The 15,034-nt window shown below is 54.3% G+C and overlaps 1 protein-coding gene across 2 annotated transcripts in view; it reads right to left on the reverse strand.

The window, feature by feature from the left end:
• The window catches only part of BMP7 (bone morphogenetic protein 7), a 92,271-nt gene that overhangs the window by 51,480 nt on the left and 25,757 nt on the right, over positions 1-15,034 (reverse strand). For both annotated transcript variants that reach the window (XM_025470470.3, XM_025470471.3), the window contains exon 2: positions 6,375-6,567. In XM_025470470.3, coding sequence (XP_025326255.1) covers positions 6,375-6,567 — 193 coding nt within the window. The remainder of the gene's footprint in view (positions 1-6,374; positions 6,568-15,034) is intronic.

Below are 15,034 nucleotides of genomic sequence, written 5' to 3' on the forward strand. Positions count from 1 at the left end.
GGCTCCCTGCATGGAGCCTGCTTCTCCCTCTCTGTGTCTCTGCCTCTCTCTCTCTCTCTCTCTCTCTCTCTGTCTCTCATGAATAAATAAATAAAATCTTAAAGAAAAAAAGAAAGCCCAGCCCTGCCCCCAAGACTCTGACGTATCAGGAGCTTTAAAGGCACTCCCCCCCCACCCCGCCATCCCACCCCCGGTGATTCTAATCCACAGCCGCGGGTGAGAACCAGAGCTTGACCAGAGCTTGGAGCTTGGGAATCTCAGGCGAGGAAATCGGTACAAGTGAGAGGCTCCATGGTGCCGCCATGGCCGAGAACGTGAGCCCTGGAATCCCAGAGACCCGAGGACAATATCCAGCTCTGCCACTTTCCAGCCACGTGACCTCAGACAAGTTACTCCCTCTCCCTGAGCCAGCCTCCACACCTGGAAAATGGGGACAAGTCTTCCCAGGATCCTTTCCAAGGCACATAAGGAAGCTGAAGGGCTCGGCACAGTCACGTCCAGAGCGCACCAAACGACGACAAGCCTAGAGCATGGGGGGGGTGGGGGGGGTCCTGCTGTGTGACCGTGTCCCTCTGCCCAGACATGCTCCCAGTGCTGAAAGTCAGAAAAAAGTCCAAGTCTCGCTACCAAGTCCTCAACTTGCACTTAACACGAGGGAGACTGGGGCAGGGGCCACTGACCTGCGCCCTGGAGCCGTCCCGGCTCTCCCAGTAGATCTCTGCTTCCAGCACCCACACCCCTTCTCCCCTGCTTCCACAGATGCAGATCATGAGGGCATCCCCTGGGAGCTTGTCAGGAATGCAGAAGCTCAGGCCCCTCCACCCCCACCCCTGCAAAAGGTGGACTCAACCTTTTCACCAGAACTATCAATCTTTTCACCAGATCCCCAGGAGCCTTGTCACCAAAGTGTTTAAGGACAAGGATGCTGCTGGGCGTCCTTCTCGAGAGGAAGAGATAAGAGCTGTGGCAGGTGTGAGTGTTCTGGGGGGGCCGGGAGGTCGCGGGGAGGGCCACTGGGGGTGACACAGCCCCACTTGGCAGCAAAGAGGCACAAGCTTGCCTCCTCCCTCTCCTGGCCTCCGGCTGCCTTGGCAAACAGCCCTTGGCCCCTACTCCAGCCCGTCACAGGGACAGCTCCTTCTTCTTCAGTGACTCAGGCTGCGGCTGATCCAACCGTGGCCCCGGAGACCACTCTGAGGTCACCCTCCTGGCAACCAAAGTCCGACGCTGACCGAGGGCCATTTTTCTTCCAGCTGCCCACAGCCCCTCGACCTTGGCAGTGACTGACAGCCTTTGAGCAGGTTCTGCTGCCCTGTAGGCCTGTCCACTTTCCATGAATGAAACTGGGTAACTAATGCAACTAGGCCCGAGCTGGTCCAGCCGGAGGCTTGGGGTTCAGAAAAGGAGGGAAGCCTCTGCTCCCTCGCCCCCCCACCGCCTGCTCCCCTGGCAAGGCCACAGAAGCCAAGGCCCCCAGCCCCACTAGTCCTACAGCCTGCCAAGGGCGGCTCCGGCGGCCTCTCCAGCTGTCTGGGGCCACGCGGTGCACAGGGCCCGAGGGCTGTGGAAGGCCTCCAGCTCCGCTCATTATCGGAATTTAATCTGGATTCCGAGAGATCAAGAGGACTTGGTGGAAAGTGGCTGCCACAAGGGGAGAGATGCTGAGGCTAACCCAAAGCCAGCTAATCCCCGGCACCCCAGAGCCTTCCTGGAGCTCAGGCATGAGGCTCGCCAGAGAGCCAGATGTCCCAGCTCCACACAGCTGGGCGGCTGGCAGCAGCAAGGGCCCAGACCCCTCAGCAGGGGGAGCAGGCTGGCCGCACAGCAGGGTAGTGGGGACAGGGTCTGGGATCCTCTGGGGATCGGCCTGAAGAAGATGCATGTCCCCTCCGCACCCCCCATTGCCCCAAGTTGGGGAAATGCAAACAAGGGCCCCACTGCCACAAAAGCTTAGGCCTTCATCCCTACCGGAGACTGCAACACGAAGACATTCAGCAGAGATGGGGGAAAGCACTGCTGCAGCCAAAACCTGGAGCCCCCCACCCCCATTTTCCTTAGAAGGTTTCTGCATTCCCTGTGATGATGGTGATCATGGTGAAGAAGATGGTGGGGGGGGTGATGGTGGTGATGGTGACAGTGGTGGTGATGGTGATGATGAAGATGATGACGAATGTGGTGATGGTGATGGAGGTGGTGATTATGGTGGTGATGGTGGTGATGGTGGTGGTGGTGGCCGTGATGGTGATGGTGGTGGTGACACTAGTAACAGTGAACCGTTACCGAACACTTACTATGTTCTAAGTAAGCATGTTAACCCATTTTATCCTCTCCACAGCCCTGGGAGGTAGATGCAGTTATTATCCCTTTGTACAGAGGAGGAAACTGGGGCTCCAAGGGTCATGCCGTGTCAGGATTTGAATCCATACTCTTAATAGCCAGGCTATCCCACCTGAGGAATTTATGCATCTGAATCATTTTGCTTCTGGACTAAAAAACAAAACAACCCACCCAGAAAAAGAGCATAAATAATTTTAAAAAATTGTTTGACCTTTAAATTTCTGGAGAACAAAGGCCTTGCCTCTTTCTTTCGGGCATAAAAAGGAAATTCAGAAATCTAAAGACAGCAGCCCCTTCCTCGCCCCCCCCCACTCCCTGCCTCTTTTATACGTTGCTCCTGCCATGTTATCTCCTCTGCCTGAACACGAGCTGGAGGGTTGGGGCGTGGGTCTGGTTACTTCCGCTGGTGCACAGCACATGGCAGATACTCAAACATTTGCCAACAATGGACCTGGTCTCCCAGCAAGCCAAATGCCCCCAGAGTCAGGAACCCAAAGCAAGGCTCACAGCCCCAGAGATGGCCTGTGGCCAAGCTGCTCCCTGGGGACAACCTATTATGCCCACCTTCGCCACCAGCCAGGAGCTGCCAACAGCCGCCCCACCCATCCTTCTCCCAACCACAGTGACTCAGGCCTTCTCCCTCCCCAAGGGCCTCCGGATCCACCCCATGGAACTAAGCAGGGGGCAGCAACCTTAAACCATGATGAGACAGGTGCCCACGATGCCAGCAGGTTGACACAGGCAGAAAGACGAGCAGCTGATGGCAGCCCAGTGGGGAAGCCAAGGCTTGAGTTTCATTAAGCAAGGACTCAGTAGCTCACCGCGTCTGGCACCATCATGTCCCACTGTCCTCCCTATGACCCGTGCTTGTCCCCACCTTAGGACCACCGCCTTTGCAGTTCCCCTGACACTCCCCCTGTTCTAGCCCATGCCCCATTGCCAGATCCTTCTGGTCACTCAAACATCCCCAGCTCAACAAGGCCATCGATGACCAATCGCTTTATGAGGCTAGCTGGTCTCCTGGCTTCCTGCCCTTCTTCTTCACCCCCTGTTCTGGGTTGGATCGTATCCTCTAAAAAGATAGGCTCAAGTCCCACCCCTGATACCTATAAATTTGACCTGATTTGGAAAGAAGGTCTTTGCAGATTAACTGAACAGGCGAAGGAAGATGAGGTCTTCCAATGCAAGGGAGAAGTTCATGTGAAAGTGCAGGGCCACGAGGCAAGAGCAGAGAGTGGACCGACGCAGCTGGAAGCCAAGAGCACCGATAACGGATGGCCACCCCCGGGAGCTGCAAGAGGCAGGAAAGACCCCCACCCCCCACCCCTCAAAGCTTTCAGAGGCAGCACTGCCCTGCCAACACCTGGACTTCAGACTCCTGGCCTCCAGGACCGGGGGAGAGCACAGCTCTATTGTTTTCAGCCACACACCTCGTGGCACTTGGTTAGGGCAGCCCCAGAAAGCGAGATCACTCCTCAGCCACCGTCTTAGATGAGGCCCCCCCTTCATGACCCGCGCTTGCTCATCCCCACAGCCCAGTTCCCCAGCCAGCGCCGGCACGTAGGTGCTCAGGGTGGTGGGGACACACATCGCCAGGCTCGCGCGTCTCTCCCCTGATGCAGTGGCCTCTGTCCCCCACAGAGGAGGTCCAGTGCCTGTCCCGCCAGGCTGGCCTGACTCAGTCTCTGGTGTTGTCCCCAGCGCAGGGACCCCTCACGAGAAGTGGCAGCAGCTCAGCCAACCCCAGCGACCAGTGGCCAGGCAGGGCAAACGCATTCCTGTGTGGGAACTCGGAGAGGGCCGTGCAGGTGACACCAGCCAACCCTGCAGCTCTGTTCCGCCAAACCCACAAACCCACTCGGAGCAGCCACATTCCTGAGGCTAAGCCTCTTGATGGAGACTTCTGAGGCAGGTGTGGGGAGCCTGCCAGGGGGGTGGGGAGCCAGCAGGGCTCGGGGTGTGCACAGCGGGCCGATGGAGTGCTATTGACGGATTGCCTCTGGGCACCTGCCTCGCCTCCAATGAATCAGCCTTCAGGAGAAAAGTCAAACATATGTTTTTGTTCAGGAGTCCGGGGGGATCTATCAGAGCACAGAGCCAACATGTGTCACACCCCAAGAAGGAACTCGATGCTTCTTCCTACCATTGGGTCTGGGGGCCAAGGCACAGATGCCAGGGTGCACTGGGGCGTCCGAGTGCCTACGGTAAGATTCAGAGGTGACTGCCACGACCCTGTGTCACTCCCCGCCCCCGACACCACACCCTCCTTCCCGATACCCTCTCCTCCAGGAGGGTCTGCTGCTCCCCCCTCTCTGTAGGGGGAGTAGGGCAGCGCATTCGAGTGGCGGCTCTGAAATGCAAACCCAGCTGGTGCTAAGATACCATTTGTTGCCCATCAGACTGACAAGGACCAAAACAGTTTGATAAGAGAGGATGTCGTGAGCACGCGGGGCATTGGCCTCTCTTAGGTTATGGGTATAAACGGACCTAACCTCCAAGCACAGCCGTTCAGCGAAATCCATCAGTGGCCAACACGTGCACCCTCTCTGCCCCGATTCCATTTCCAGCGCTGTATGTGATAGACACGCAGCAGTGTGACATAATGACAAAACCAACGGGCCGCCGCCTGCAACACAGAGACACGGGGGACCCACTGGGCACACGCAGGGAACTGGCTGCGGCCCGCCTCTCGGGGAATGTGTGGCAGTTCAAGGAAAAAGGATGTTCTCTGTGAACCAACACGGGGTCGCCCAGGCTCACTGTCAAGTGCTCACAGCAAGATGCAGGAGGGAGGATGTGACGAGATGCCACCTGCAAAACTACACACGCGCACAGACGTTCGCCGATTTGAGGGACCCCGAAGACTGGGGTAGGGGGAGGCTGCAGGGGATGGGGCTCGGAGCCCAGAGCCCATCTTATGCAACAATATCTTTGTAAAACACATAGTTCCTGTAGGACTTTCTCAAGTCCTAATTCGGCCGCTTTCTCCCTGGACGGTGGTGACAGGCAGATGACACACCTGTGCTTTGAGCTCCTAACTCTCCCGCGTCACAGATGAGCGCCACCCCCCAGGGCTACTGGGAATACGAAAGCAGCTCACAGCTGCAAACGCTGGAAACGCTCAGAAAGTGGGGCTTGGTGGTCTTAGTATTTAAGACCACCCCTGAGACGGTGGCGCTCGTGAAGGAGGTGGTGACCGCTCCTCTGTCCCCAGGGCGGGAACGGGTCCCCATCCCGGCTGCCAATGCGAGGACTGTCCCTCAGGAAGCGCCCACAGCACCTCCCGGCCATGAGTTACGGAGCAATGGCATCGGGCGATGACAGGAGCCGGCCGCTGGGCAGCACCGCCGGGAACACAGCCGCCTCTGGAATGCACGACGCTCGCTCGATGCTCCAGCCCATCCAGCTGGGGGGTCAGCTCCCCTGGCCTCTCGGGAGACCTCAACACTAAAGGGTCTCAAGACAGTAAAGTCTTTCAACACAGGATCTGGGTTCCTGGCCTTGTGCTTCTTAGAAAGCCGAGTTCTCTCTCTCTCTCTCTCTCTCTCTCTCTCTCTCTCTCTCTCTCTCCCTCCCTCCCTCCCTCCCCCTGGGGTTGGGAGTTTTAATCCCATTTTATCACCAATGGCCGTCTTCCCTGGTTGCCTGACATCATGTTTGGAAGCGAGCAATGGGCGAGAGGCAGACCCTCCACCAAGAAATGTTTCTTCCTCTTCCCTCTCCCCATCCCCCCATGGCCCTGAACACACGCAGACCCAGACCCCCCATAAATACCCACACAGGCTCGCCTGGCTGGCTGTCCCCTTTTCTAACTCAGTTTCCCGACGGGGAGAGTCTTAAGAAATAGCGACCTATGCCATCAATGTTCTTGAACAAATAGGTTCGGTGTAGGGCCTGGCCCGTGGTGGGTGACCATGACAGAAGCAGCCCTGACCGCCCCTGCCCGGCCCGGCCCCGTCCTCTGGCCATCGTCCCCTTCCTCCTCTGCAGCCGAGGGCAGCTCAGCATGCCTCCCAGGCACCCGGCACGGTACCCACCTGCCCAAGTGCTCCTGCAGCACCTGGTAAACGCTGATCCGGAACGTCTCGTTGTCGAAGCGCTCCCGAATGTAGTCCTTGTAGATCCGGAATTCGGCTGCAGTCACAGCTTCCCCCTCTGGGATCTTGGAGAGATCGAACCGGAACTCCCGGTGGTGGTAACGTGGATAGAAGAACTCTTTGTCATGCTCCACTAGAAAGGGAAAGAAGACACAGCGACACCAGGAGCTCATTAGTAACTGCCTTTCAGGGCCCTGGCTCAGAGTCAAGCCCGCGGTCACAGGTCCCTAGTGCGAGCTGCCCCTTTCCTTGCTGCCCCCACTGCAGCCTGGACAGTCATGGCCTCAGACCCTGTGGTCACCGTGACATCGAGAGGAGTGACTCTGTATCAGCCCACTGGGAAGAGTGGGTCACTGACCAAGCCATCCCGAGCCGCTGGGCAGACCCGGGTTAGTGGGTGCACAGGCCTGGGTCAAATCCAGGGTCAGCCACCAACTAGCTGAGAGGTAATCTCCCTGGACCTCCATTTCCTCATCTAAATATGAAGATATTAGGGCACTTGGGTGGCTCAGTCAGCTAAGTGTTAGCCCTCGGCTCAGGTCATGGTCTCCAGGTCCTGGGATCGAGCCCCCATTCAGGGTCCCCGTGCAGTGGGGAGCCTGCTTTTTTCCCTCTACCTCTGCCTCTCTCCCAGCTCATGCTCTCTCACTCTCTCTCAAATAAATAAACATCTTTTAAAAAAATAAAAATAAAAATGAGGATAATAATCCTGCATGGGTTATGGGGAGAGCTAAGTAACCTAACTCACATCAGCAGCTCAGCGTCTGGTGGGGCTCGACAACTGGGAGCTATTAGGAGTGTAGACAGACCTCACTCTGCCTATCAGGGGGTCCCCGGGGCCCAATGATGCTCAGCCCTGGCTGCATGTAGGAATCGCCGTGGGGGCTTTGAAAAGTATCGACGCCCTGTCCCGTTGGTGAGCTGGTAAATATTTAGTAAGCGGCTCCCTGGGACCTGGTCTGTAGCATTTGCCAATTTCCATCTTGGCAGATTTCAAGCTACCGACGTGAAATCACTGACGATGGAGGAGGGAGTCTACCACGGGGGGGGCTCTAGCTCACGGCTGTGCTCACCCCCCCCTCAACCGACTGACTCAGTACCTTTGGGGAGGGGGCCCAGAGACCTCTACTCCTTAAAGCAGCCCAGATGTTTCTAACAGCCAGCGGGGTTTACAACCACAGCCTCAGACTAAAAGCAGAAAAAGGACTGAATGGCAAGGTTGGGGGATGTGGCTTTTGACAGTGACTTCTGGAAAAAATAAGCCCTTCACCTTTATACTAGCAACGACTAAGAGATTATGCCCATTTCATCAATAATAAATGTCGAAATGGACATAAGCCCAAAAAGAGTGTTCCTGGGAGGGGGCCTGTGGTTCCCAAGGTTCATGCATCCACTGGTCCAAACTGGAGCCGTCACGTTCTGGAGAGAAGCAGAATGGCCAAGTTCAGGCAGGTGTGTGGCATCTGCAGACACCTTTCTTCTCCTAGGAGACAAAGCCCCATCTCTGCTTCCTGCCTGGGGGTGGAGGGAGACCAGAGACACAGGGAAAACAGTAGGAACAGCGTTGCTGGAAGAGAGGAGAAACCCGCTCAGCTTCAGTTCCAGCTTCGGCTCAATGAGCCCTAGAGGCTCTCAGGCCGGGTCAGGGTTGCCAGAGCTGCAACCAGGACCTGAACGTCTTTGAGGAAAAAGGGTTCCCAACACTGGCAGCCCCAAGGCCCCTCCTACGGGCCTTCATTTAAAAAAAAAAAAAAAAAAAGCTGTTTTAAACCTTAATAATAGTTCCAAAAGATACTGGGATGAGGGCAGTGGCGTTGACAAGTTATCCACTCATCAGGCTGTTCCCTGCTGGGCAGAGAGGGGGCAGGTGAAGTCCTCAAGGCCAGGGGACTCTGGCCGGGCACAGGAGAGACCTTGCCTCTGCAGAGATCTCAGGAGGGTGACCTCTGACCTTCAGCTGCTGGAATCTTAGGGCCCTAGGAATGACCTCTTCAGAAACCGTCCTGTGGTCCCTGCAGACACCACCTGTCGTCCTCACTTGCTCTGTGCTCGACACCCACACAGAGCACTTGCCTTCTGACCCAGTCTAAGAGAAAGGCTGAGCTGGGGACAAAGAATGCTGATAGGGGCGTCACCCATGCCCCCACTCTGATTTATGTAGAAGGCAGGGAGGAAGGCATCTTTGGATAGTCTCTAGGAAGTGCAGCCCACTGGGGATCAAGGGAGCCTCAGGAGGGGACCTCAGAGTGAGGGGGCATGGCAAACAGCCTTGACTCTGTCACTGTGGAAATGCCTGAAGCCAGTCCTCTGTCATCCTTCTAGCTCATTCAACCTTCGGGTCACCCTAGGAAGGGAACGCAATGCCATTCGTAGGGGATGCACCTGAGACCCGAGAACCCAAGAGGTGTTGAGTGGCCTGCCCAGGGCCAAAGAGCTGGGACTCAAATCCAGGCCCCACCAACCCTTAGCCACTTAGCATCTCAATGGCTGAGCCAACAGCTCTGCAAGAGCAGCTCCTCTGCTTGTCAGAACATTCTCATTGCGTGCGGGACAGCATGCATCCGGTGCGCACACAAACTGCACGCGTGCGGGTCTGCGCATCGTCAAAGCGAACCTACCATGGAGCCTCCTCCCGGGTCAAGAACCAGAACATCGCCAGGCCCTCTCTTCTCTTCCCCCAACTTCTCAAGCCTCTGGCTGGTTTTGCTTGTTTTAGAATATCATAAACAGGAAATAGTACGGCACATATTCTTTTGCACTTGGCTTCTTTTACTCAACAGTGTTTGTGTGGTTCCTCCGCATTCCTGTGGCTGCTCATCCATCCTTGCTGCTGTCTAGTATTCCACACTTGGATTACCCCACAATCCACACGTCCATTATACAGCTGGTGGGCATTCGGGTAGTTTGCATTTGGGGGCTCTCAGAGCAGCACGGCTCTGAGCATTCTGGTACCCGTGTTCCCTGCATCTTGGAGAATGCGGCTAGGCACCCAGAGGTGGCATTGTGTGTGTTCACGTCAGGTCACACTGCCAAGTTCTCCCCACGTACCGCCCTGGGGGTTTTTTAGAGCGTGCCAGGAGGATCCCAATGGAAAAATACAAGTCTGTCCTATTAAGGAGAGGGGCACAATCTGGGGACCCTCCAAGTGCTTTTCTGCAGTGGACTGGGTGAGGGCAGTAAAACAGCAACCCCTGGAGAACGGCCCTGCACCCCAGCGAGCAGCCGGTGTGCACCATGCAACAGGCCCCACTTGCACTCCCTCAATAAGTGAGCTTCCCATGAACACCCCAGAGCTGCCCCCCGGCCCCACCACCCTACCCAACCTGAGGTCGCCAAAGACCATCTCATAACCAAATGGAAAGGCTGTTTTATGGCCACCATCTTGCCAGACTTCCAGGTAGCAGCATGCAACACTTGGTTCTTCCGGCCTTCGAAAACCTCGTCTTCCTGTGGCTTCCTGTACTGTGTGAACTGCGAGTTTCTCCCCAGCTCTCTGGCCATACCTTGAAACGTTCCCTTAGCTAGCCCCATTTAAGTTCCACGGAGCAGTGGAGTAACAGGGGAGCATTCCACAGGCCACCCCCCTGATATGGGTGGGGTGCTCATAAATCACACAAATTAAGTCTCCATTTCCAACCATCTGCCTCTGCCCTCCCCCAGAGGATGGGGGTGCAGAACCCCCAGCTTAGAGCAAAAAGGGCTTTAGAACCCAGAAGTACAAAGAAGCTGGTTCACAGAGCACCTGCTCTCTGTTGGGTCCCGCTCTGGGCACTCTCAGCCATCATCTGACGGAGCCCGGTGAGGCGGGATTGATCCCCATTTCACAGATGAGGAGCCTGAGGCTCAGGGACGCAGGTGACCTGCCCAAGGTCACACGTTAAGTGAGTGGCTGGGCTCTGCAGCTTACACTCTTGACCTTTACACTTTCTGGAGCCAGGTGCGCTCTTGGTGTGGTCTTGGCCAAGTTGGTTGCCCTCTCATGCCTCCCCTCGCCCCAGGATGATACTGGCCCTTTCTCACCGAGCTGTACAGAGTCGGCCCTTACGGCACTGTACGTTCATGTTTGCCTTTGTCTCGGGGCCTCTCAAACAATGAGGCGGGAGGATGACAAGCAGTGCAGAAGCCTCATACGCCAGTGGGTATTTGCATAGTTGGGCTGTGACAACTGTATTTGAAAAATACCACAGTCAGACCAAACAATAAAGAAATGTTTGAATGAGCACGACATTAACACAGGTGCAACCACTGAAGTCACACCCAGTGGAGAAAGAAAACACTGATACATAATCACAGAAATCAATCTGTTCCTGCAGGTGTGTATATGCATAAGATTAAATGTATCTTAACTGTTAAGACAGTTAAGGGATCAGGGTTATGAGGTTTCTTTCGCTACCAGGACCTACGCAGAGAGTGGCCAGCTAAATTTCTCGCAAACCTTTCCGGGCTTTCTGGAACAGGCTTCTGTGGGAATCGCCTTCATTAATTATTTTAAGACAATGAGCAGAAACGAACCGCGTCGGCCTCCTGCTCTTCCTGAAACCACATCATCGCGGGTTCTAAAAATAATTCTGTAATTTATCAAAAGACAGAAGAGTCATATTTTAAAAAGAGCAGTTCGTGATCCGAAGCCCAAACCAAATTCCCACTCTCACGTCTCCGAGGCTTCCACTCTCTCCAGAAGCCTCTCCACGGCATGGAATCTGCATCGTTTCAAGGTCAGGGGTCAGGACGGTTCAACGGTCACCAGAAAGTAGACAGAAGCAGGTACTTTTAGGGAGAGAACACAGCTTTACGCTTCCTTCATATGCTACCATACTTGATTACCCAAGACTCGGGTTTTTAAATCACTGTCTAGAGCTGATATATCCCTTTGTCCATAAAGAGAAGCTTTCTCAAGGCGATCCAGACCCTAGGAATCCAGCTCTTTCTGCACCGCCCTTAACATTCCAGCACCCCACCGGCTAAGCGAGCTCACAGGCATTAACGAAGACTTTCATCTTCGAAAGATTAAAAGCGCCCAAATCCCTGAGACCAAAAGATAAGTCCCAAGAAAATGGATTCCGGAAAACCCCATCCTGACTGACAGCAACCAGCCCCCCAAAGCCCAATTCTAGCGTCCTCTTACAAAAGCCTGGAATAACCCCAAAGCAGGTCCTCAGAGGGGTAATTCTGGGATGGAGAGTGTTCCATAAAGGGTAGAGGCAGGTGGCAACCAGAAGCCGCCTACCAGGGTGTCCCTCTCATGACGCTAAGCCTGCTCCTCTGCGTCGTCCAGAGGTGTTTTGCCTCCTCTCAGCATCTGGGCTCGTCCTCCCACCAACGTTACACAAATTGCACAAGCATACCTCTCACTAAGTCAGTGCCCTCGGAACAAAGGGGTCATGGCAACCCCTTTGCGAATGCAACTTGCCGTGTAGACTTGTAAAGGGCAGCATGTATTTATATGGTACCTGAGCGCAGGGTGGACACCATAAAATTAGGCATATGAACTTCCCAACATATTTATACTTACATCCATACATAAAAATACACCCCAGAATACAATAAATTCTTACAAGTGCGAGAACACAGACCCAGGAGGTATCCTATTTCTCCTCCATGGGTTCTTTTGCGCCAGGGCCCAGCCTGCCCCGGTGGGCGAAGTGGCTGCAGTACAGCTCAGTTGATGTCACAAGTGGGTGCTGTGACCGTACCATGTCTTTCTCTTGGAAAGCCTCATGGGGCTCCCCCGGTCAAGCCTTGTGGTCCCAAGGAGCTGCCATCATGTCCCTTGACCCCTTTCTGCGGAGTTGAGGGAACAAGCCCCAAACGGGGCCAAACATGGGATTTTATTTTACTGGACCCTGGTGGGAAAGAGTCCATTTCTTTTCTCTGCCCTGAACTCTAAGGGTATAAGTCAGCCCTGTGGGCAGCCACACGCCACTGCTGTGCTCCTAGAGAAAGCGGGTGTGTGGGAAAGAAGATGCCAGGCGGAGGAGAGCAGACATCAGCTTTGAGGAGAGAAGCCGTTCAGGTTTGATCCTCTGGGCCGGTGATCCCCATCCTTCCTAAAGTTTGGGGTTTCAATTCTTCCCATCTGTGAGTCATGCGGGGACCCCTCAAACAAGTCCCCTTTATGCTAGCTGGTATCAGGTTTTGCAGTTTGACAGTTTGCAACCTACCCCTTGCAACCAAAGCAGTTCTGAACAAAATAATCATGAGCCCAGTTATACTATTCCACACCCGGAAATGGAACCCAGGTAATAGCGGTTCTTTCCAGGTGACCACTTGCCACGAAAGCTGCGTCCTTCAGATCTGGATAATTTCCAAATACAAGATGACCCCCCGATCTGGCTCTGCAGGAGCACGAGCAATGGCTGACCCCATCGTGAACCCCCAGTGCTCAGCATAGCCTGACACACAGTAGGGCTCCATGTCTATTGGACTGAATATATTATTCTTTGTGTAATTCCCTTCTAGTCTTTAAATAACATACATACTGTAAAGCGTACAGATCGTAAGTGTTCACAAAGCTCGATCAACTTTCTCAATCCAAACACACCTCTGGCAGGAAATGGTACATTCATTCCTAGAACTGAAGATCTCTCCACAAGGCCCCTCTTGAACACAGACCCCACCTCCCCAAAGGTGACCAGCATCCCAGCACCCTGACCCCACCGACCCAGTCCACCTGCTGGGTGCTAACCTCCTGTGTCTGCTTCCGTCACTCAACCTCCCCCTGTGCAGTTGCGTGAAGAGGTGGATCATCCGTTTCTAACTGCTGCATAGAACCCTGCTGCATGAATAGACCACAATCTATTCTTGGATGGGCCTTTGGGCCGTTTCCAGTCTGGGGCTGTTATAAACTGTGCTATGAGGAGCGTCCTGAGCATGCCTTTGGGCGAACATGTTTCTATTGGGTGGACACTTTGAAGCAGGACTGCTGGTCACAGGGCGGGAGTGTGCTCGTCTGTAGTGTACGCATCTGTTTCCATGTCAAGCATTTGATGGTAACAGGGAATGGGGCCAAATGAGACACAGTCCCTAAAGGAACAGTTCATTCTAGTTTATTTTAGTAAACCTCAGTGCGTCTGTTTAGGTAGGAGGGAGTTCTTCAAGGGGAAGATGTTGGATGCAGGCCTGAGGAAGGATGGAGGTTGCCCAGCCCCAGAGAAAAGGCAGAGGAAACAGACTGGCCCGAAGAGCTCCAGTTATAAACCTTTTTCATGAGGATGAGGCTCTGGGAATCAAGAGAGCCAAGCAGGGTCCACAATATAACCAGAAGCTAGAACTGAGCTTTCAAGGACCCTTGACGGCTTAAGATCCCATATCCCAGAATCACCCCCCAGCCTGATTGGACTCTAAAACCTCCAACACAGGCTTCCCTTCTTTTCTCCATGGATGCAATTCATGCACATACCAGAACCCGGGGGAGCGGACTGTGACAAGGCAGCTGTCGGAAGGCGATTTATGTTCCCACTGCTTTGGGGATGTGAGCCTCGACGGTGGCTCTTCGTTCCTTCAAAGATTTACATGGCGAGATGCAGGAGCTTGACAAAGCCGCCAGGGGCGTGCCATAGGCTGGGAGCTCTGGAAAACGGACAAGACGCATCCAACTACTCTACCAGGAAAATGTTCATTTGCTCGGTAACAGGAGTGTTGACACACTCTGCTGCACACTGTTACAGAAGAGAGGACGCTGTCCTGTACCCACAGGGAAGGAGGAATACCCCATAAAAGTCTAAAATGATACATGCCACCGGGAAAATATCTCCGCGTCTCCTCACACCCCACTGTGCTCATTCCACAAGCGCTTCCTGACACCCCCCACACCCCCGCCACCACCAGCAAGGTGGGAGAGCCCTCCGTCGTCTTGTGAGGGAGAGCGGGGATGAAGACAGATGAGAGCCCAGTTAGATGGCAGCTCTGTCACCTGCTGACCCCTAAGCTAGCTAATGGCTACTGTGTTTTCAAATCTATTCTTTATTTTTAAAAGATTTTTATTTATTTATTTGATAGAGAGAGAGCAAGCTTGGGTAAGAGGGAGAGGGAAGAGAATCTGAAACAGACTCCGCACTGAGCACAGAGCCCGACGTGGGGCTCAATCCCACAACCCAGTGAGCATGACCTGAGCTGAAACCAAGAGCCGGACGCTTAGCCAACTGGGCCATCCAGGTGCCTCTCGATTCCATTCTTAATTGTGGTATAAAATAGACCTAAGATTTACCATCTTAAGCATTTTTTGTGAGTAGTTCGGTTGTGTTAAATACACTCGCGGTGCTGCACAACCAATATCCAGAACTATTTCAATCTTGCAAAAGTGAAACTGTATGCGTCAGACAAGCCCCTCATTGTCCACCCCAAGCCCCGGCGCCCACCACTCCGTCTTCTGTGTCTATGAATCCAGCTCGTCTAGGGACCTCGTACGAGAGGTCTTTTCGGGCCTGGTATATGTCACTGAGCATCACATCCTCCAGCTTCATCCACACAGTAGCAGGTGTCAGGATTCCCTTCCTTTTCAAGGCTGAACAGTATTCCATTGTCTTTTAGACCATATTTTGTTTATCTGTTAATCTGTCGATGGACACTCCGGTTGCTCCTACCTCTGGTTACTGTAAATA

This window comes from Canis lupus, chromosome 24 (genome assembly GCF_003254725.2).
Source record: "Canis lupus dingo isolate Sandy chromosome 24, ASM325472v2, whole genome shotgun sequence".
NCBI lineage: Eukaryota > Metazoa > Chordata > Mammalia > Carnivora > Canidae > Canis > Canis lupus.